This window comes from Callionymus lyra, chromosome 8 (genome assembly GCF_982586985.1).
Source record: "Callionymus lyra chromosome 8, fCalLyr1.hap1.1, whole genome shotgun sequence".
Classification (NCBI taxonomy): domain Eukaryota; kingdom Metazoa; phylum Chordata; class Actinopteri; order Syngnathiformes; family Callionymidae; genus Callionymus; species Callionymus lyra.
The window spans coordinates 24,613,854-24,634,003 of record NC_141825.1 but is presented as its reverse complement, the minus strand read 5'-3'; the positions used below and the strand labels follow the sequence as shown (position 1 = coordinate 24,634,003).

General features: G+C 45.9%; 3 protein-coding genes across 6 annotated transcripts; 1 reads left to right on the top strand and 2 right to left on the bottom strand.

Annotated features, from left to right (window-relative positions):
* On the top strand, nt 1-5,322 carry cstpp1 (centriolar satellite-associated tubulin polyglutamylase complex regulator 1). The gene is made up of 9 exons (XM_087797719.1): nt 1-138; nt 2,185-2,287; nt 2,948-3,078; nt 3,172-3,256; nt 3,328-3,413; nt 3,494-3,698; nt 4,034-4,143; nt 4,730-4,793; nt 4,883-5,322. The coding sequence occupies exons 1-9, from the start codon at nt 84-86 to the stop codon at nt 5,049-5,051; spliced, it is 1,008 nt and encodes a 335-aa protein (XP_087653845.1). The 5' UTR covers nt 1-83; the 3' UTR covers nt 5,052-5,322.
* On the bottom strand, nt 5,066-14,641 carry LOC148074347 (C-Jun-amino-terminal kinase-interacting protein 1-like). 3 transcript variants are annotated; one of them, XM_087797716.1, is made up of 12 exons: nt 14,429-14,641; nt 13,222-13,297; nt 11,385-11,948; nt 10,770-11,324; nt 9,890-10,132; nt 9,754-9,829; nt 9,521-9,687; nt 9,350-9,453; nt 8,942-9,052; nt 8,804-8,874; nt 8,651-8,749; nt 5,066-6,766 (listed from the first exon to the last, which is right to left on the bottom strand). In XM_087797716.1, exons 1-12 carry the CDS (start codon nt 14,498-14,500, stop codon nt 6,694-6,696), a joined length of 2,211 nt encoding a protein of 736 aa, XP_087653842.1. In that variant the 5' UTR covers nt 14,501-14,641; the 3' UTR covers nt 5,066-6,693. The 3 variants fall into 3 exon arrangements, with proteins under 3 accessions (XP_087653842.1, XP_087653843.1, XP_087653844.1); XM_087797717.1 differs by having other exon boundaries at nt 9,890-10,129; XM_087797718.1 differs by having other exon boundaries at nt 11,385-11,933.
* Nucleotides 14,642-16,168: 1,527 nt separating this feature from the next.
* LOC148074346 (uncharacterized) lies at nt 16,169-17,044 on the bottom strand. Of its 2 annotated transcripts, none has more exons than XM_087798061.1 (3): nt 16,961-17,044; nt 16,783-16,841; nt 16,169-16,604 (listed from the first exon to the last, which is right to left on the bottom strand). In XM_087798061.1, exons 1-3 carry the CDS (start codon nt 16,963-16,965, stop codon nt 16,207-16,209), a joined length of 462 nt encoding a protein of 153 aa, XP_087654187.1. In that variant the 5' UTR covers nt 16,966-17,044; the 3' UTR covers nt 16,169-16,206. The 2 variants fall into 2 exon arrangements, with proteins under 2 accessions (XP_087654187.1, XP_087654188.1); XM_087798062.1 differs by having other exon boundaries at nt 16,169-16,601.
* Between the last annotated feature and the right edge of the window lie 3,106 nt (nt 17,045-20,150).

Here is a 20,150-nt window from a genome sequence, read left to right as displayed (position 1 = left end):
GCTAGCGAGTGACTGTAGCCGTTTATTCCATCATTGCCTTCATGAATGAATGATCGCTCGAGTGTCTTCAATGTGCTTCTGTAATGTCCGCTAGAATGAACCGCTTTAACTCCACGGTGTCGGTGGACGAATATCTCGGTATGAACCTGTTTGCTCTCTTTTCAAATCTGCTGTTTTATCTGTGACTTCACGATAGAAGTCATTATTGAACCAATGTGTGTGTGAACATTAAGGTGTTACTCACGCGTTGGTGGAAAGGTAGGAAAATAGCCAATATTGTTTAAAAACCCAAATCATTGGGCATATTCTGAAGATGTCAATTTTTTAAATGTTTATCGTTTTATGACTGGAATACTTATTAATGTTCTTGGTTCTTATTCATACTTTTCTATTTAAACGAGAACTTACTTCATACTTACAGATTGATGTTATCTATGTTCTTCAATCATTTAATCCAGTGGAATTTTCCACTAAGCTTTTAAGGTCGTTGTTTTTTTTATTTAATTTTTAATGATCATTAATTTCAAATTTCTACAGTAAAATCTCTCCACCAGGATAGGATAGTCAAGGTCATCATGAATCATAATCTTTCACTAAATTTTTAAGGATTTTTTAAATTTAATTTTGAAAATGGCATCATTAACATATAATGACTATATTTAATGATCATTTATTTCAAATGTATACAGTAACATCTCTCCAAATTTACCAGGATAGTAGTCAAGGTCATCATGAATCATAATACAGTGTCATTTTTCACTAAGCTTTTAAGGTTGTTGTTGTTTTTGTTTTTTTAATCGTCATTAATTTTAAATTTCAACATTAAAATCTCTCCATTTTTTTCAGGATAATGGTCTTCATGAATCATAATCCAGTGGAATTTTTCACTAACCTTTAAAGAGTTTCATTCTATGATATTTAAAATAAATGTGTAGTAATTGACAGATTATAATGATATAACTTTGAATTTCCCCCATAAAAGTTTAAAATAAATTCCCGCCAAAGCGCTATCAACACAATTTAAATTAGTTAATTCGTATTGTTAGTTAAAATAAATAAATGGAAACATAATAAATATAAATAAATGATATAATCATTTAGTCCAAAGAAAATAGAACAGGATTGCATCAGGTTGAATAAACAACATAAAACATTATTACTGTTAATTTATTGCGTGACAAAAACAAAGCTTAGCAACAGACGCACAAGATTCCTTCAGTGCGGGCTCACGTGACGGCAGTATAATGTGTGTGTCCGTTGACATGTTAAACATTTAAACATTATGTCCTTTAAATAAAAATGTTAAAAGTCCTTCATGCATTTCCTTCAACTGAGAAAAATCTCTAAACTTAGGAAAATGTTGTTGGAACATGATCTGGAGCTTGTAATCCATGCGTTTGTTTCTTCTCGTCTGGACTATTGCAGATCGTTTTCATGTCTAAACAAGAAGGATGTGTCTCGCCTGCAGTTGATTCAGAACTCTGCAGCGAGAATTCTGAGCCGCTCTAGTAGAAGAACTCACATTTCTCCGATCCTTAAAACTCTTCACTGGCTGCCAGTTTCTTTCAGAATCAATTCTGGTTCTTGTTTTCAGATCTATTCATGGTCAGACCTTCCATCAGTGATCTGATCCAGACTTACACCCCAGCTCGGGCTCTGAGGTCTGTGGATCAGAATCTACTGATGGTTCCTGAACACGCTTCAGGACCAGAGGAGAGAAATCCTTCCAGACTGTTGCTCCTAAGCTTTAGAACGATCTTCCTCTCTTTGCTCTTGATGATCTACTGACTCCTTTAAGAAACATCTTAAGACGTTTCTATTTGTTCAGGCTTTTCCTTAATTTTCTGGAACTCCTGTTGTGTTATCAGTTTTATCTTGATCTTTAAAGTATATACTTTATTGAGTATTGTTTTGATTGTTTAAGCGCTTTGTGACCCTGGTCTGGAAAAGCACTATATAAATAAAAATTACTTACTTACTTACATTTATGTGATTATTATGTTTGCCTTCTAAACATTGTGTGTTTCATGTGAAATGCATTTATTCCTTCAACGAGTCAGTCTGGTCTGTAACGGTGTGATCAAACAATTGTTTATTTTTAGATAAAAACGTGTCCGGTTTGCCTCTAATCAGAAGATCCGTCTATAATTCAATATTTAACTGTGGTGTGATTGTGTCTGTCAGCGGAGAGTCATGTGCTTTTCTACCTGAGCGACGCCGTGACGCAGCTGCTGGAGCACAAAGAGGAATACACTCAGTTCGGGATCACGCGATACTTTGCTGAGTAGTAAGTGTCGCTCGCATCGAAAACACAAGTGTGTGTGTGTGTGTTTGTGTGTGTGTGTGTGTGTGTGTGTGTACGTACGTGTGTGTGTACGTGTGTGTGCGTATGTGTGTCCCTGTGTGTACGTGTGTGTACGTGTGTGTGTACGTGTGTGTGCGTGTGTGTGTGTGTGCGTGTGTGTGTCCCTGTGTGTCCCTGTGTGTATGTGTGTGTGTGTATGTGTGTGTACGTGTGTGTGTGTGTACGTGTGTGTGTGTGTACGTGTGTGTGCGTGTGTGTGTCCCTGTGTGTATGTGTGTATGTGTGTGTGTGTGTGTACGTGTGTGTACGTGTGTTCATGTGTGCGTGTGTGTTCGTTCGTGTGTGCCTGTGTGTGTACGTGTGTGTGTGTGTACGTGTGTGTGTGCGTGTGTGTGTCCCTGTGTGTATGTGTGTGTGTGTACGTGTGTGTACGTGTGTTCGTGTGTGCGTGTGTGTGTTTGTGTGTTCGTTCGTGTGTGCGTGTGTGCGTGTGTGCGTGTGTGCGTGTGTGCGTGTGTGCGTGTGTGCGTGTGTGCGTGTGTGCGTGTGCGTGTGCGTGTGCGTGTGCGTGTGCGTGTGCGTGCGTGCGTGCGTGTGTGTGTGTGTGAGTGTGTGTGTGTGCGCTCAGACGGTCTGTTGTAGTTTCAGCAGCGTGAAGAACAGCAACCACGTCCTCCTCAGAGAGTTCAGCTACATCCGAGCGACGCCGCACAACAGAGCTTCCTTCCTCCGAGTCTTCTGGAGGTGCTACAGACAGATCGGCAAGAGTGGAGGTGAGACGCGAACCACTGTCGCTCTGCGTCAACCCGGTGCGTGTTCTAGCATGACCTCGAGGATCCTGACCTCTGACCTCTTTTCTCCTCCAGACCTTTTGTCCGTCCTGGAGTTCCGGTCCCTGCTTCAGCTGCTGTGTCCAGACTTCCCAGTGGACGTGGTCAAGGGTGCGGCCAGGTCAGAGGTCACCACAATGTCTCTGTGGGCGCCACACTGGAGTCGAGTGAAACGATTGTCTGAACTTGCAGGATTGTCCTGATGGAGGACGCTCTGGACTGTCTCATGTCCTTCTCCGACTTCCTCTTCGCCTTCCAGCTGCAGCTCTTCTACCAGGGTGGGTCTTACGTTTCCCACCTGTGACCTCGACTTGATGAAATTGACTGTGTGTGTGTGTGTGTGTGTGTGTGTGTGAAGAGTTTCTGGACAGCGTGTTGATCATCTACCAGGACCTGCTGGCGGGCAAGAGTCCCAACACGGTCATCGTCCCCACGTCCAGCTCGCTGGAGCTGCTGCCCTCCCTGGCGTCGGAGGAGAACAGCAGGGAGGAGCAGCACGGGGAGGTGGACGCCGCGACCTTGGCTCAGTGCGTGGACACGCTGTGCGAGCGCTTCAGACACAGGTCGGACCCCCGCTGTGCTGACCACCTGGTTGCCTCTGCCAAGGAGCTTATCGAGGGTCGACCATTTATCCATTTAACTTAACCATGTTGTTGTGAAGTTCATCTGGACTCGGGGAGGCTTTGAAGGTTATTTTAGCTACTTATGTGTTTTAGCTGCTCTGTTCACAACTGAAGCTTGAGTCATTTGACAAGAGCTCCTTGGCAGAGGTATGTTTGTGAGTTGAAATGAAGTTGATGGATAATCATGGTTGCTGATCAATTCTCTCTGTGTACATGTACGTTTGTTTGTGTGTACATGTGTGTGTACGTGTGTGTGTATGTGTGTATGTGTGTAGTCACCCTCCAAGGTCGTGTCTGAGAGAAATTCTGGATCAGACCGATAAGATCTCATACTACAGTCTTCTAATGAGTTTGGCCAAACATGACTCTGTCAACCAAACCATTGGTAAGTGAGAACACACACACACACACACACACACACACACACACACACACACACACACACACACACACACACACACACACACACAGGGACACGCATACACACGCATACACACGCACACACACACACACACACACGGACACACACACACACGTACACACACACACACACAGGGACACGCATACACACGCATACACACACGGACGCACACACACACACGTACACACACACACGCATACACACGCACACACGGACACACACGTACACACACACACACACGTACACACAGGCACACACACACACACATACTCACACAGGGACACGCATACACACGCACACACAGACACACACGGACACACACGTACACACACATACACACATGTACACACACACACACGGACACACACGGACACACACGTACACACACGTACACACACGTACACACACACACACATATACACACATATACACACGGACACACACGGACACACACAGACACACACGTACACACACACACGTATACACGCGTACACACACACATACACACACGGACTCACACACAAGAATGGTAAAAAGGTTTCTTTCACAGGAGCACTGCCCAGCAAGTCTGACCTGCTGGTGGACCCAGAGATGGACCAGGAGCTGGACAGACTGTAAGAATGACGCTCACTCTTGTGCAGTCAGTGTGTTGTTGTCGTCATGTGTGCGACTTGTGTGTGTGTGTGTGTGTGTGTGTGTGCAGCATCGCTCAGGTGTCCATCAGTCCCAGCAGCAACAGCAGCGGCAGTGCGGTGGGCGTGTTGAAGGAGGTGCAGAAGAAGGCGTCGCCGCGCAGGAACCTCCACCACCGGCGGAGGATGGAGGTGGAGAGCGACGGCTCCACCGAGGAGACGGACTCGTCTGAGAACTGATGTCACACCATGTCTCTCATGAGCTTGTAAACCTTTTTTATTTATTGATCATCATCATCACACTGTGCTCCTCGTCGGGTCATGCGTAGAACTCGAACATCTCTGTACACCATATATATTTATGTTTTATTTACACGCTGACGTCCCACACAGAGCGACCTCTAGTGGTGCAGCTGAGAAGGTCTGTTCGTCTTCCAGATGTGACGCCTGTTTATTTATTTTTATCATTCAATGTGAAGCTCGTGTCAACAATAAAGCTTTTAACTCGTGACTCTCTGAATGGAACGCTCTCTGCTCCGGGACGACCGTCTCAGCTGGACCAGAGTCTGGTTCTGTGACCGGACACTTCAGCTCAGACGGAAAGAAAGAGGCACTGATCTTCAAAAAAAACAACTAAAATGTCTTGCTGGACTTCACCTGCTCAGACCTGATGACGAACCGGTGGACGTCCACTTCCTACAGCAGGAAGAACTTTGGTCTGGCTTTGAGGGACGAGCGGGACACGCACCCCGACTCTGAGCAGGTGAAGTGGACAGGCTTGGTGGACTGGACCGCTGGGTCACAACACGAGGGGCGTCACGGGTCGGAGGTCTCAGGCACATGAACAGAAACATCAGATTGTCTCTGGTTTTAAACAACCATCCACAACACGTTAATACTCTTTATAAGATTCTCAGCCGCGGAAAAAGTGCCTCGAGAGGAACAACCTCGGGACGTGAGCATCGGTTTCATCTTCATGCACGTTGTTTGTTGGGCCTTTAAAGATCCGGACCAGTACCATGTCAGACGTTTGGACCAGAGTGTAACTGCGGACATGCAACGGAGAAGGTAACGACTCCTGCTCAGTGTTTTGGTTTTTGAGGAGATAAGATTTGGAATGTTGCAGAATATAAATTTAATTTCTAGGAGACTCGGAGATGAGTTTAGGGGCGCGGACGTATGATTAGGACGCCTCCTGGTAGGACATGATGGAGAAACGGGCCTGGGAGGTCCTCAGGGTCCCCTAAGCAATATCTAGACCAGGGTTGTCAAATCACACAAGAGGCCAACATTTTTTTAGCACTCTTGGTTACGGTCCAAACTCATTTTATATTTACCAAACTGTCAACAGGTTAATAACAGGGTTTTAAATCCCCATCACCCTCATTTTTACTCTTATCTGGAGTCTCTTTCATCTCTTTATCAACATGAAGATTATTCTACTTTGGTTTTGATAAAAGTGATCCAGTGGGACTCATAAAACGACATGGCGAGCCAGGTTTGATAGTAGAGCTCTAGACGATGTAACTGCCGGGAGGAATGTTCTGGGGCCTCCGTCCTGCGACCCAACCCTGGATGAAGAGAAAAGTTCTGAACGACGGTAGCCATGACGACATCGAACCGACACACTCGAGTCGCTCGGACTCGACTCCTCACGAGTACGTTAAAGCGTCGGTGCTACGAGTGTTTTTGATGAGCAGACGAGTCACTTCTGGACGAGTCCAGACTTTGTTTCACAAAGTTAGTTTCTCTCTCTTCCTGATCCAAAACATTCCGTGTTTGTTGGTTTGTTCATCCCTCCATCAGTGGGACGGCAGGAGGTCAGAGGTCAGTCAGAAGGACCCGTGCTTGAGTGTGGACCGGATCGTGTGGCGTGAAGGGGTCACTCGATGAAGATGTCCTCTGTGGGACACGAGTAGCCGATGTGCTCCTTGTAGTACTGCTGGAAGGCTTTCCTGTGGGACACACCGAGCCGAGGGTCACACGGGAGACGAGGACCTCAGAGTAGAGGTGGGACATGATACTGTATCCATATTCAACAACATCGTAAGAGTTTATTTTTATGTCTTCACTTTATTTTTATAAATTAATTAGATTTTCTATTAACAATTAAAATGCAAATATTCACATTATTTAGTTTTGTGTTGCAATTAAACTTCTGAGATGGCAGCAGTCATTTCGTCCACTGCAGCTAAACAATGAGATCCTGTTGATGACTGAGGACGAGAGGATACAGTGACTCCAGCAGCTTTTAAAGCTGATGTTTGGACATTTTTTGGTTTGAAAACAAATGAAAGCAGTTACAACTTTGTCAAGAGTCATGTGGTCTGTAAATACTACAACACCACAGCCGATTTATCGCAATACTTCCTTTCACAATACTGTATCGATATTTGATAGCAATGTATCGATTTTATTTATTTATTTATTTTTAATTTTGGGAGGATTTCGAACATGTTAACAAAGCTCTTTTATGGTAAATAGTTCAATAGAATTTGTGTACAATAAAATATTTGTTTGTTTTTTAATACATGTAGCTAAAGGAAGAATGAAATCCTGTGGGATCCGACCAGCTACTGAGGACGAGAGGATACAGTGACTCCGGCAGCTTTTAAAGCTGATGTTTGGACATATTTTGGTTTGAAAACAAATGAAAGTAGTTACGCACCAGAGTCAAGTACTGGACAATACTACACACATATACTTGTTTCTACACTATCACAACACCAGAGTCAAGTACTGGACAATACTACACATATATCCTTGTTACTACACTATCACAACACCAGAGTCAAGTACTCGACAATACTACACATATATACTTGTTACTACAGTATCACAACACCAGAGTCAAGTACTCGACAATACTACACATATATACTTGTTACTACACTATCACAACACCAGAGTCAAGTACTCGACAATACTACACATATATACTTGTTACTACAGTATCACAACACCAGAGTCAAGTACTGGACAATACTACACATATATACTTTTTACTACACTATCACAACACCAGAGTCAAGTACTGGACAATACTACACATATATACTTGTTACTACAGTATCACAACACCAGAGTCAAGTACTCGACAATACTACACATATATACTTGTTACTACAGTATCACAACACCAGAGTCAAATACTGGACAATACTACACATATATACTTGTTACTACACTATCACAACACCAGAGTCAAGTACTGGACAATACTACACATATATACTTGTTACTACACTATCACAACACCAGAGTCAAGTACTGGACAATACTACACATATATACTTGTTTCTACACTATCACAACACCAGAGTCAAGTACTCGACAATACTACACATATATACTTGTTACTACAGTATCACAACACCAGAGTCAAGTACTGGACAATACTACACATAAATATACTTGTTACTACACTATCACAACACCAGAGTCAAGTACTGGACAATACTACACATATATACTTGTTACTACACTATCACAACACCAGAGTCAAGTACTCGACAATACTACACATATATACTTGTTACTACAGTATCACAACACCAGAGTCAAGTACTGGACAATACTACACATATATACTTGTTACTACACTATCACAACACCAGAGTAAAGTACTGGACAATACTACACATATACCCCTGTTACTACAGTTTCAGTATATATCATATCACTGACCCTGTATCGTGATACGTATCGTAGCGACTGATAAGATGCAGGGACATCAGGGACAAGTTTCTAGACCATCACACGACACCTATAAACTACACACAACAACACTTGGCCTCCATTAATCGGACCGGAACAATGTCGGACTGGAGGAGACTCACCGGACGGCCTCGCCCAGAGGAAGCAGCGAGGACTCGGCCACCACCACATGGCAGGCGAAGCGCTGCTGGTCCGGGTGTTTGGTGATGAACCCGAAATATCTGGGAGATGGAGAAGGATGAGAGCAGAACCTCGAGACCTCACCTGAGACTCACCTGCTGTGCTTGGGATGGCAGCCACAGAAGGAGACGTTCTTCAGCTGGAAGAAGTGGAAACACTGGTCGCCCTGCACGCATAGAAGAGACCTGTAGTTCCAGCCCACAGACGCTGGGAGGCGCTGCACTGAGACTGACCCTGTGAGCCAACTGACACTCGTCCTGCACGCTGATCTTCACTCCCCTCACGCTGACCTCCAGCACGCAGGTGGCCGGAGGCTGGCCTGCTGACCGCCTGTTGTACGCCACCTGTTGGCAAAAAATGTTTTAAAGACCATTTGGATCAAACAAGATGTTGATATAATTATACATTTAAATCAAGGTTGAACTGTTTTTTATTAAAAAGAATAAATGTATGAACGTATCTAAAAATGTACTTATTTATTATTGTAATTTGAATATGAATTCAATATTCTGATGGCTCTGATATACTATTTCCGGTGGTCTTTTCTTTTTTCTGACGCCTCAGTGAAAAATAGCTGCAGTATGTCATCTACCTCACGGGGGCGCTGTTGGAGCGACATGCTGAGTCAGACGTCCGTTTACCTTCTGCATGGCAGCACACAGCACGTCGTTGCCCTTGTGCATGGGCACCTGGACCGAACCCAGGAACCGAACCGTGAACTCGTCCGCGCAGCCGTCCCTTTGCACTAAGAGAGGAACCACGACACATGGCGTCACGTGACCACATCCTCTTCCCCATGACGTGTCACGCACCTTTGGCGCCATCTTTGGCGACGGCGATGGCGTAGAAGGCGGGAAAGATGCCGGTGGCTCCGGTCCTCATGTTGTAGCCCTGACACCACAGGTCCTCGCAGCGGCTCACCATCAGGACCGGGTCGTCGGCCTCCAGGTACAGCTCGTCGGCGTGTCGGGGTACGAACCTTAAGGCGCGGCAGAAACGGGGGTCAGCGAGAAGAAGGCGAGCGGCGTCGCGTCGAAGTCGTCACCTGTAGGCCGCTCTGTGGGTCTGCTGTCGCTCCACGCCGTCCAGGACGCATGAGAAGACCCCAAACGAGCCGGCGCCTGCAGCACAACACTCCAGCTTAGACCCACATCAAAACGGTGACTCCGAGTCCAACCCACCGGTGGCGCTGTAGTGACTGTTCTCTTTGGTGAACAGGTTGCGAAACTTCCTGCTGCTCGGAGGTCTGGCTCCGTTCGCCTCCTCCTCCGACACAACGGCTGCTTTGGACGGTTTCGCTCGAGCCACCACGTCCCTCCTCCTCTTCACCTCCTCCTCCCTCCTCCTCCTCAAGTCCTCCTCCCTCCTCCTCCTCCTCTCCTCTTCCTCCTTCTTCCTGTGTTCTTCTTCTCTCCTGCACTCTGCTACGACACACAACACACACAAGTCCTGTTGAGTGTTTCGACATCGACACTGAACGTCAAGGTGACGGTTGGCTTCCAACGCTGTATCCTCTCGACCTCAGTCATCGCTGGGGTTATACAGGATTTCGTACTTTCTTTAGCCGCGGAGGACGTGATGACTGCTGCCACCTAGAGGCTGGAAGTTTAATTTCAACACTTTCTGAATATTTACATGTTAATTGTAAATAATATATATATATATATATATATATATATATATATATTTAAATCTCATTATTTTATTTGGTGCACACTTTATTGAAATATAAACTATCATAAGAACCATCATAAAGTAAAACATGATTTGAAAGCAAAAATAAATTTGTATATTTATTTCAGTACATTGCTGATCGATATCAATACGTTAAAGTGAAAAATATTATCGCAATATTTATATTTTTTACATCCCTAATGGCTCGTCTCCCAAAATACCTGTAAGAGGTTTCAAGGAAGTGAAAAGTCGGGACCTCTTTGTTTTGGCTGCTGCCCCCACGACCCTACACGCACCACTACTCTTGACCACTTTCCTGAACTTGTAAAGCAAAGAGCTGCAAACAACTTGAGGTCACACTAAACCTCGACCTCTCCTCTGTCTCACCATGCTTCCTCGCGTCCTCCTTCTTCTTCCTCCTCTCCTCCTGGTACTCGGGGTCCTCCTCCTCGTTGGCCGACTGGTAGACGGTCTCCGTGTCGCTGTCGTCGTGTCCGTGGTAACGGTTCTTGAGGCTGAGCTCCAGCTGAGCGTCTTCGTCGTCCACCAGCATGTACTTGACCGAGTCGTAACTCAAGCCCGCCGCTCTCTCCCTCGTCTCCACGCCGCGACGCTGCACGGCGCCCTCCTTTGACACCTCTTCGGCGGGTCTGAAGGGGTCGTTGTCCACGGGGGACCTCATGAAGTCCACCTGAAGAGTCTCTGGCTGTACCTCAGACCTACTGGAGTCTGCCTCGTTGTGCAGGGTCAGGCAGGGCGTGGGCGTCCCCTCGCCGTCCTCCTCCTTGATGGGATTGCTCCGGTTACTTGCGGGTGGGTTGAGGGGCCCCGGCGGAGGTCCCTCTGTGTCCGAGCTGAGGGACATCCTGTTGGACCCCCCCTCGCTGCTGGACCGAGACAGAGCAGGTGCATCTTTGACCCGCTTCCTGTCGTGGTTCTGACCTGAGGACACAGGAGCGAGTGAGCGGGTGAGGAAAGACCTTCATGTCACGCTGCACTCACCCGGCTCTCGGCCCTTGTCCTTCTTCCGCGGGGTCACGGGGGTCCGAGGGACCACCATGGCCGTCAGCAGAACTTCCTGCTGAGACAGAGCCTTGTTCGCCTTCACTCCTCCTCTGTTCTCCGCTCTCGCCGTCACTTTAGTTTTCGTGTCGTTGGCTCCATTCCTCAGGCTGTTTGTCAGTCGCAACCTCTGATGCGTGACCTTGTCCCGGTCCTTGACCCTGGACTCCTCGCACAGACGTCCTCCTCGTCTGTCCTCCTTCCCCACCGTCGCTCCGTCTTTCCCCTTCACCTCTGAGGTGTTCTTCTCCTTCATGTCCCCCCTTCCTCTCCCCCGGCCCAACCCGCCGACTCTGCGCTGAGTCCTGGGGGAGCTGAAGGTCTTAGGGGGTCCGGGGGGCAGCTTGTCCCGGGGGCGAGTGCGAGGGTCCTCGGAGGGAGCCTGAGTGACCGACCTGCTGTTGGCTCCATTGGTGGTGGGAGGCTTCGGTGCCGGGCGCCTTGTTGAGACTCGAACTTTGTCCTCAGCTTTAGTTTTGCTGTCGGGAGCTGCTTGTTGATCCCCTTCACACACATGCACACACACATGCACACACACACAACCACACACACACACACACACACACAAACACACACACAGACACACACAGACACACACAAACACACGCATACACACAAACAAACAAAGACACACACAAGGAAACAAAAGGATCAGATTATATGTTGGGCAACCAGCTGCAGGAGGATTATTGAAAACCTAAATTACACAACAGATTAAAGAATGTTTTCACTTTTATAAAATTACAGAAAATAAACAACTTCAAAAAAATAACTCTTGTCCTGTTAAACATCCGCAAGTTTATCTCTGACCTGCTCAGAGGTTTTAAGTCACGATGCTAACTATGCTAACGAACGTCTGCTAATCTTAATCTTTTCGTCTGACAAGACGAAACAGAATTTAAAGTTGTGTTCAAACTCCTGTCAAACACATCTTGGACTGTGTTCACAGAGACAGATTAAATTCTAAAAACGTATAAAATACACATATAAACTTACAAAATAAGTGTATTTCTTCTGTTGAACCTTCGCAAGCTCACGATTTTAGCCTGTGATGCTAACTATGCTAACAAACTTCTGCTAATCTTCATCTGTTCGTCTGATTAGAAGAAAATAGAATTTAAAGTTGTGTTCAAACTCCTGTCACACATCTTGGACTGTGTTCACAGAGACAGATTTAATTCGAATTAAAAACGTATAAAACACACATATAAACTTACAAAAGAAGTGTATTTCTTCTGTTGAACATTCGCGAGCTCACGATTTTAGCCTGTGATGCTAACTATGCTAACACATCCGGAGCTAGTCGTCCTGATCCTCCACTGTTCCTCTAATAAGATAAAACTAAATTCAAAGTTGTGTTTAAACTCCTGTCAAGCACCACCTGGACCGTGTTTACAGACAGATTTATAAACTTACAAAATGACCATATTTTTTCTCTTGTATCATTTGTAGCTTCAAGATTTTAACTTGCGTTGCTAGCTCTGCTAACAGTTCTACAAATCAGAAATGTGGTAATTGACATATTTATTATTTATTTATTTATTTTTGTGTTTATTTGAGATAGTTCTTTTTGTGTATTACTGTTTTAAAAGTACTATATGTCCACATGTCATTTGTATGTATGTTTATTTTTTTAATGAATTACTATAACAACTTAAACTCCCCCAAAGTGTGAAGAATCAAGGTATATTTTTACAGACTTTGCAGAAGCAACAAGACCGTCAGAGGAGCTGATACATGTGGACTGTGGGAGGAAACCAGAGTGTCTGAAGTTCACCTTTGATGTGTGGAGAAGAAGAGCGCGACGCTTTCCAGCCGCCCTTCCTGCCCAAAGAGTTGTTGTTGATGGAGTCCTGCAACACACACACACACACACACACACACAGTGAGAGTAACAGACACACACACTCTGATGACATCACCGCATGGACCAGGAAGTGAGTGACCTCGCGGCCGACACGTCATCTTCTCCACCAGCATCCGTTTTCCCTCCATCACAGCTCGTATGTTGCCACGGCAACTCGGCAAGTGCGATCACTCCTTCTGAGGAGCGAAGGTTTCTCATCTACGGTCCAGGACGACTCTACTGGTGGTCATAATGTTCTGGCTATTATTATAGCACAGTAGTTCACTCAGGTGATATTCTACCATGATAAGAAGCACACCTTCAGAACCTTCCCAGGTCCAGATGTAACTACACAACAACAACATCACAACCATATCAGAGGCTCCTGCAGCGACTGACGATCATGTGACCTCCGATATATCATATTTCTGACGTCCACTTCCTGTGACAGCAGCCGCCATGTTTGTTGTTTTCTTTCCACTTGATTCTAAAAATAGAGGAACTGAATTTGGGTCAAATTCTCTCTGAAGACGCGTCCACTCACTCCGGCTGGTTCTGAGGTGGCCCCGCCAGCCGACCCCGGAGAGTCCTAACATAGAAGAAGTGTGTGACCGTGACTCTGGCGGCAGATGCTCCGATCACCTTCTAATCTGCGGAGATCAGACCAGAGACACCTGCCACGAGGGCGGCGGGTCATGTGATCGAGTTGGGAGTCCAGCTTCAACACCACCACCTGGGGGGGATTCTGGGCCGAGGCCCCCGTGACTCGTAAACAGGAAGCTGCTCTCTGACCGACGCAGAAGCAGCAGGAGGAGGGTGTTGTTGAGATGATGACACACCTAAAAAAAAATCGTCATCAACATCTTGACGACCCAGTCACGTGACCACACCTGTGTCGGTTCCCAACACAGTGCCCTTGAGCCAGGCAGCAGCTGAGGGCCTCAGATCATGACGCGAGGGTAGACACGTCAAGAGCTGCAGCATCTCTCACACACACACACACACACACACACACACACACACACACACTGACCAGGAGCGTCAAGAAAACACCCAGACCTTCAACGACGGATGGAGCTGTTGTCTCACAACCACACACACACACACACACTCTCGGCGGACCCTCCCAGGGTGGTACCTGTGTTCCGGCGGGTGGCATCTGAGGGAACAGATTGAGGGTGGTGGGCCTCTTGGGTCGGTGCTTGTCCATGACAGCGCGGGTGGACCTCCTCCTCCGCCCTCCTCCACCTGTTCCTCCTGGATCCAGCCGGGCGCCTCTCTGCTGGTCTAGGCCTCCCCCACCCTGGCGCTCCTCGTCTTCCACCTCCTGGTCCTCCTCCTCAGCATCGATCGGCTCCTGCTCGTCATCACGCCCTCCTCGCGCACGACGTCCTGTCCGCCCATTGGTCGACGTCACGTCACAGGGACGTGAGCGCGTGCAGGAGATGCGAGGAGGGAGGAGGAGTTCGACCAATCCCGGCTCGGCGTGACGTCATTAGCCGCTCCTAGCGTCACCGTGGAGGCGATCACACGACTGGGTCTGGGTTCTTGTGTGCGATTGTGTGTTAAGTCGTCGGAACCGTTTGGATTACAATCAATGAGCACAGAGGACTAGCGCCCTCTGGTGGTGAGAGTTGCAGTGAGCAGGTAAACTAAACAACTAAACAAGGTCAGGTATCCCTAAAAATCCACCATGACAAGGACCCCAAACACCATGAGATGGACCGGGACCGTCTACAAAACACAGTAAAAGTGTTTTAGAGCAGATGTTTGGAATTGAATGTCCCCGGGAGCCGCATTTTACACAAAGTCTGTCGTAAGGGGCCGTCAAGTAAAAACAAAATTGAAATTGTGACAACAGGAATCGAATCAAAGCAATTTAAAAAATGAATCTGATTAGAGTTAACAGTTCTTAATTTTCAGGTAAAAATATATATATAATTCCTATCGCCATATGTAAGGCTACTAATACGTTTTAGATCATCTTGGACCTTAAGGGGAATATTTTAATACAAAGGGCAGCATGTGGTCCACATGTTCTTGTGAATTTCCTTAATTCACATTTTCTTCATCAATATGTCAAGCATTCATGCGTTTGTTTCTTCTCACCTGGACTATTGCAACAGTTCGTTTTCATGTCTTAACAAGAAGGATGTGTCTCGCCTGCAGTTGATTCAGAACTCTGCAGCGAGAATTCTGACCCGCTCTAGTAGAAGAACTCACATTTCTCCGATCTTTAAAACTCTTCACTAGCTGCCATTTTCTTTCAGCATCAACTTTAAAATTCTGGTTCTTATTTTCAGATCTATTCATGGTCAGACCTTCCATCAGTGATCTGATCCAGACTTACACCCCAGCTCGGGCTCTGAGGTCTGTGGATCAGAATCTACTGATGGTTCATGAACACGGTTCAGGACCAGAGGAGAGAAATCCTTCCAGACTGTTGCTCCTAAACGTTGGAATTATCCCCGCTTTGCACTTGATGATCTACTGACTCCTTCAAGAAACATCTTAAGACGTTTTCATTTGTTCAGGCTTTTCCTTGATTTTCTGGAACTTTTGTTGTGTTAGTTTTATCTTGATCTTTAAAGTATATACTTTATTGAATATTTTGATTGTTTAAGCGCTTTGTGACCCTGGTCTGGAAAAGCGCTATAATTAAATAAAGACTACTTACAGGTCATCATGGCCAAGCAGCAAACATAAAGCCAAACTTTATGTTCGCTGCCTCATCATTTCCACAGCAGTGTCGTTGATGTTTCAGATCATAGTCTATTCCTCCCAAACATATGGTCCCTTTAGATTCAGTCTACATAAAGCATGTTAAAAATGACCAAAGACTTGAATGTTCCGTGTCATTCCAAAAAAAAAACTTTTATTGCCAAAGACCACGTCGTCATCTGCTGCGACTCATCTCTAGACCGAAGCCTTTTTGACTGGCTCTTTGACTGGCTTTTGGACTGGCTTTGGGTCCAGTGGTGGAGCAGGGGGCGCAGGGGGCGCAGCGGGGATGTAGGTGGTCTCCACGAACACGGCTCGCCCCCTCTGGTACCGAGACCGAGATCTGAAGGAGTAAACCAGTTCCAGGTCGGACACGTCGCTGAAGACGGGCTCCTCGGTCGCGCTCACGACCGGACCCTCCTCCGGAGTTTCTGGGGTCTTAGAAGCATCGTCGACCGGAGAAGCATCGTCGACCGGAGCGTCGTATGCCGGAGCGCGGTAAGCCACGTACGGACTCTGGTTGATTCCTGTGCTGGGGTTGACCACCACGCTACCGGAAGACCAGTAGTTGTCGTAGGGCGGGTTGGACCCTGCTGGACAAAGACCACCATGAACAGACACAAGAGTAAAATCTCAAATGTAGTGATTGCACAAAAAGTAATTTATATTTGTAAAGTGCTTTTCCAGACCAGGGTCACAAAGCGCTTCAAAAATACTCCATAAAACATAAGCTTGAAAAGGTCAAGACAGTGAGACAGGTTAGCATCATACCCGGGTACACAGGCAGGCAGACAGTTGTGCCGACCAAGAGACTGAGAACCATCAACGACCTGCAACAGAAACAGCAGTTTGACTGAAGATCATCCAAGAACATTCGAGAGCTTTAAAACATCACCAGCGATGACAGGAAGTATCAAAATGTACAAGGAGTTCGACGGGTTCTACTCACACCATCCTGGGTGGACGCAGGGGTCAGAGGTCAGGCAGCTTAAACGTTAGGACAAGAAAATTGACGCTGAGCTCAGACAGAGCACGACAGAACTGGAGCTTCACACCAGAAACTGCCTTTAACCTCCTCTGTTGATTCTGGATCACCTGCAGCGGAGGCTCCAGGTCACATGACCTCTTTGAGCTCATGAAGGCCACATCAAAGTCGAGTACTTCACTGCCCCCTGCTGACCATCCTCACACACTCCATGGATGAAATATATATAGTTAGGGCTAACACAGGTTGTAAGTAAGTAAGTAATATTTATTTATATAGCGCTTTTCGAGACCAGGGTCACAAAGCGCTTAAACAATCAAAACAATACTCAAAAAGGTACATACTTTAAAGATCAAGATAATACTTGATATTGTTGGGTTCTTATCTTATTTAACGCTGGAAATCATTGACTCAGTTATATTTAAGTAAGAAACACATACACACTTACATCAACACACACATACAACATAGAATTACCAACAACCTTCCTCCAGTATCACGGCCGTATGGAACATTTCAGCTGATTTAAGACATGAAAATAAGATGTAAAATAAAGTAGAAACCCTCAAGTTCATAGTGGAACTTGTTTTGATCAGAACACCAGGCTGCTGAGTTTCCGGCGCACGTGAGGAGATGTCAAGGCCAACAGGAGCCGGGGTCAGGCCGACCTGGAATTAGGAAAGAGGGGTGTTTGGAAGCTGCCAAAACTGAGCCGGGTCAGCCAAGACCTCCCTACATGGAAGTGTAACGAACATTGAGGTGATAAAGGTCGGGACTGCAATGACATGTTGTTCGATTACCGAGAAATCACGTAACTTCTGGTCAGGAGGAGAGCTTCAATAAACCTGCTCATCCCGTCATTGCTGTGTGTTCTGCTTCCTCTGGGCCACAATACATGGAATAAAAAATAAATACATAACACAGATAATATCGGATCTGTCATAAAATCTTCTTCAATCCCAAACACGGGTCACCAACATGGTGCCCGCAGACACTGAAGCAGCGCTTGGGCCTGTTTAAAAAAATATTTTTTATACATCTTGTGTTTGGTTTTGTGTTTCTTTTCTCGTTGCCCCCCTTGGTATTTATTGAAGGATCACTAATGTGATCAGTGTATTAGAGGAACAGCATTTATCAGCCATAATTATACAGTTTATATGTCAAGTTATTTCAAATGTTTGTAGCAAACTGATGGTAGCCCTTCAGGTCACATGGTGCCATTGGAGAAGCAAAAAGGTTGATGACCCCTGATTCAGAACATAAGACATTTCGTAATTTCTTTGGGTCACTCCACTGTTCCACTGACGTGTAAATATGTTAATGTTGATATTGCTTAACCGATAAAAAGCGCATTCACCCGTCATTAACCTCATTATTCTATGTCTGTTGACCTTTGATGTTCCATTTTATGTCAATGCAAGTAGATTTAGAATTTGATTGACAGTTACAGATTTCCTGCCTGGACGTCAGCGCCACAACATGAAACTGATAAAAATGGAAATCCTTCAGCAGAGCATCTTTGTTCCATTTTTCCCAGCTTGTCTATTTTTTTTGGGGGGGGGGGGGGGGTTACACCCTTTGAAGTTGTTCAGTTAAAGCGTTTACTAAACTGAAAAAGTTAAATATTGATCAAGGAGATACAAAAAGCCACCTCATGTTCTGAAAAACAAAACTCATGGACCTTAACTGGGTCCCAAGGACGATCATGAGCCATAAAAAAGGTCACCAAGGCCAAGATGCAGACAACATGCGTTCCAAATAAGTTCCAACATTTTATTTTTTCAAAATCCAGTGTTCAGTAGTTCCCCAGAGACTGGACCTCATCTGGACCATAGACTTTAGCAGGTACAGCAGGAGGAGGAGGAGGAGGACGAGGGATGTAGGTGGTCTCGGCGAACACGGCACGACCCCTCTGGTAGCGAGAGCGAGATTTGAAGGCGTAGACTGGTTCCAGGTCAGACACGTCACTGAAGACCGGCTCCTCTACTGCAAACTCTTCTTCTTCAGCAACAGGTTCAGCAGTTTGGACGTCTTCAGAAGAGCAGTCGGGACAGTTTTGATTATCAGGTCCAAGAAGTGTGAGCTGTTGTTTTTCCTGATAGACGGCCTGGTCAGGACTCAGTCCTCCTTTAGACCAGAACGCCTGAGGGTGCGGATGAGAGACAGGACCTGGAGAGAGAGAGAGAGAGCGAGAGACAAGGTCTGGTGGAGCTGAAGTGGATCGATCTCGTTTCAACTTATTTTACACAGAAAGAAGCACCTCGAGCTCAAACAACTCAAGTCTGAACACGTTCACAATATTCTCTAGAGCACACGGAGGTTCAACTCACCTACAGGTATCGGATAGCAGCTGACGCTTCCGCCCAGCAGAACCAGAGCCAGCCACCTGCAGAGAGAAGTCCTGGTCAAGCACGAGTCACGTTTGTCAACATTGCAGCGACTCACAACATGTTGAAGAAACTTGAAGCTCAAAGTTTTTGTGCAGATTTGTTGAAAGACACGAAGCCCAGCAGACACACAGGAGTCTCCACCAACACTGAGGCCTTTATACCCGACAGCTCACCTGGCAAAGTGGATTCACCTGAGAGTCGTTAAAGGACACCTGATGTGAAAACCCAACTCTCCTGACTTATACACATCTTGTAAATGTTGAGGTCGTCCTCTTCAAAGTAGTTCATTCATCATGACGTTTCTCCGTTTTGAAGTTATTACTTGATAAAGTTCTCGTCTGAAATCTCGCCAAACAAGATTACGGTTTAAATTAAACAGTCTGACATCACTCTGGCTGAGGTGTCTATGTAAACATGGTGAGAGTTATTTCTGCCTTTAGGTGGTTTTGTAATGTGTACATTAAGCAGCAAACCTTATTTTTATTATTAGTTTTTAATGTACAAAACGGGATTTTTAGGGGTGAGTTTGGAATTTGCAAGAGTCCTTGAATGCAACTTGTGGTTTGTGACCAATCAGAGCAGAGTGGGCGTGGCTGCTTGGACGAGACTTCTTCTCCAGCCAAAACGGCGCATCTCAAGTGGGCGGGGCTTAAGCGTATTTTCCAATGTAAATATCTTTATTAAATGAGAGTTTTGTGCAAAAAGAAACATACTGATATGCGTAATAGAGGTCCTAGAACGGGGGTGGGCAATTAAAATTCTTC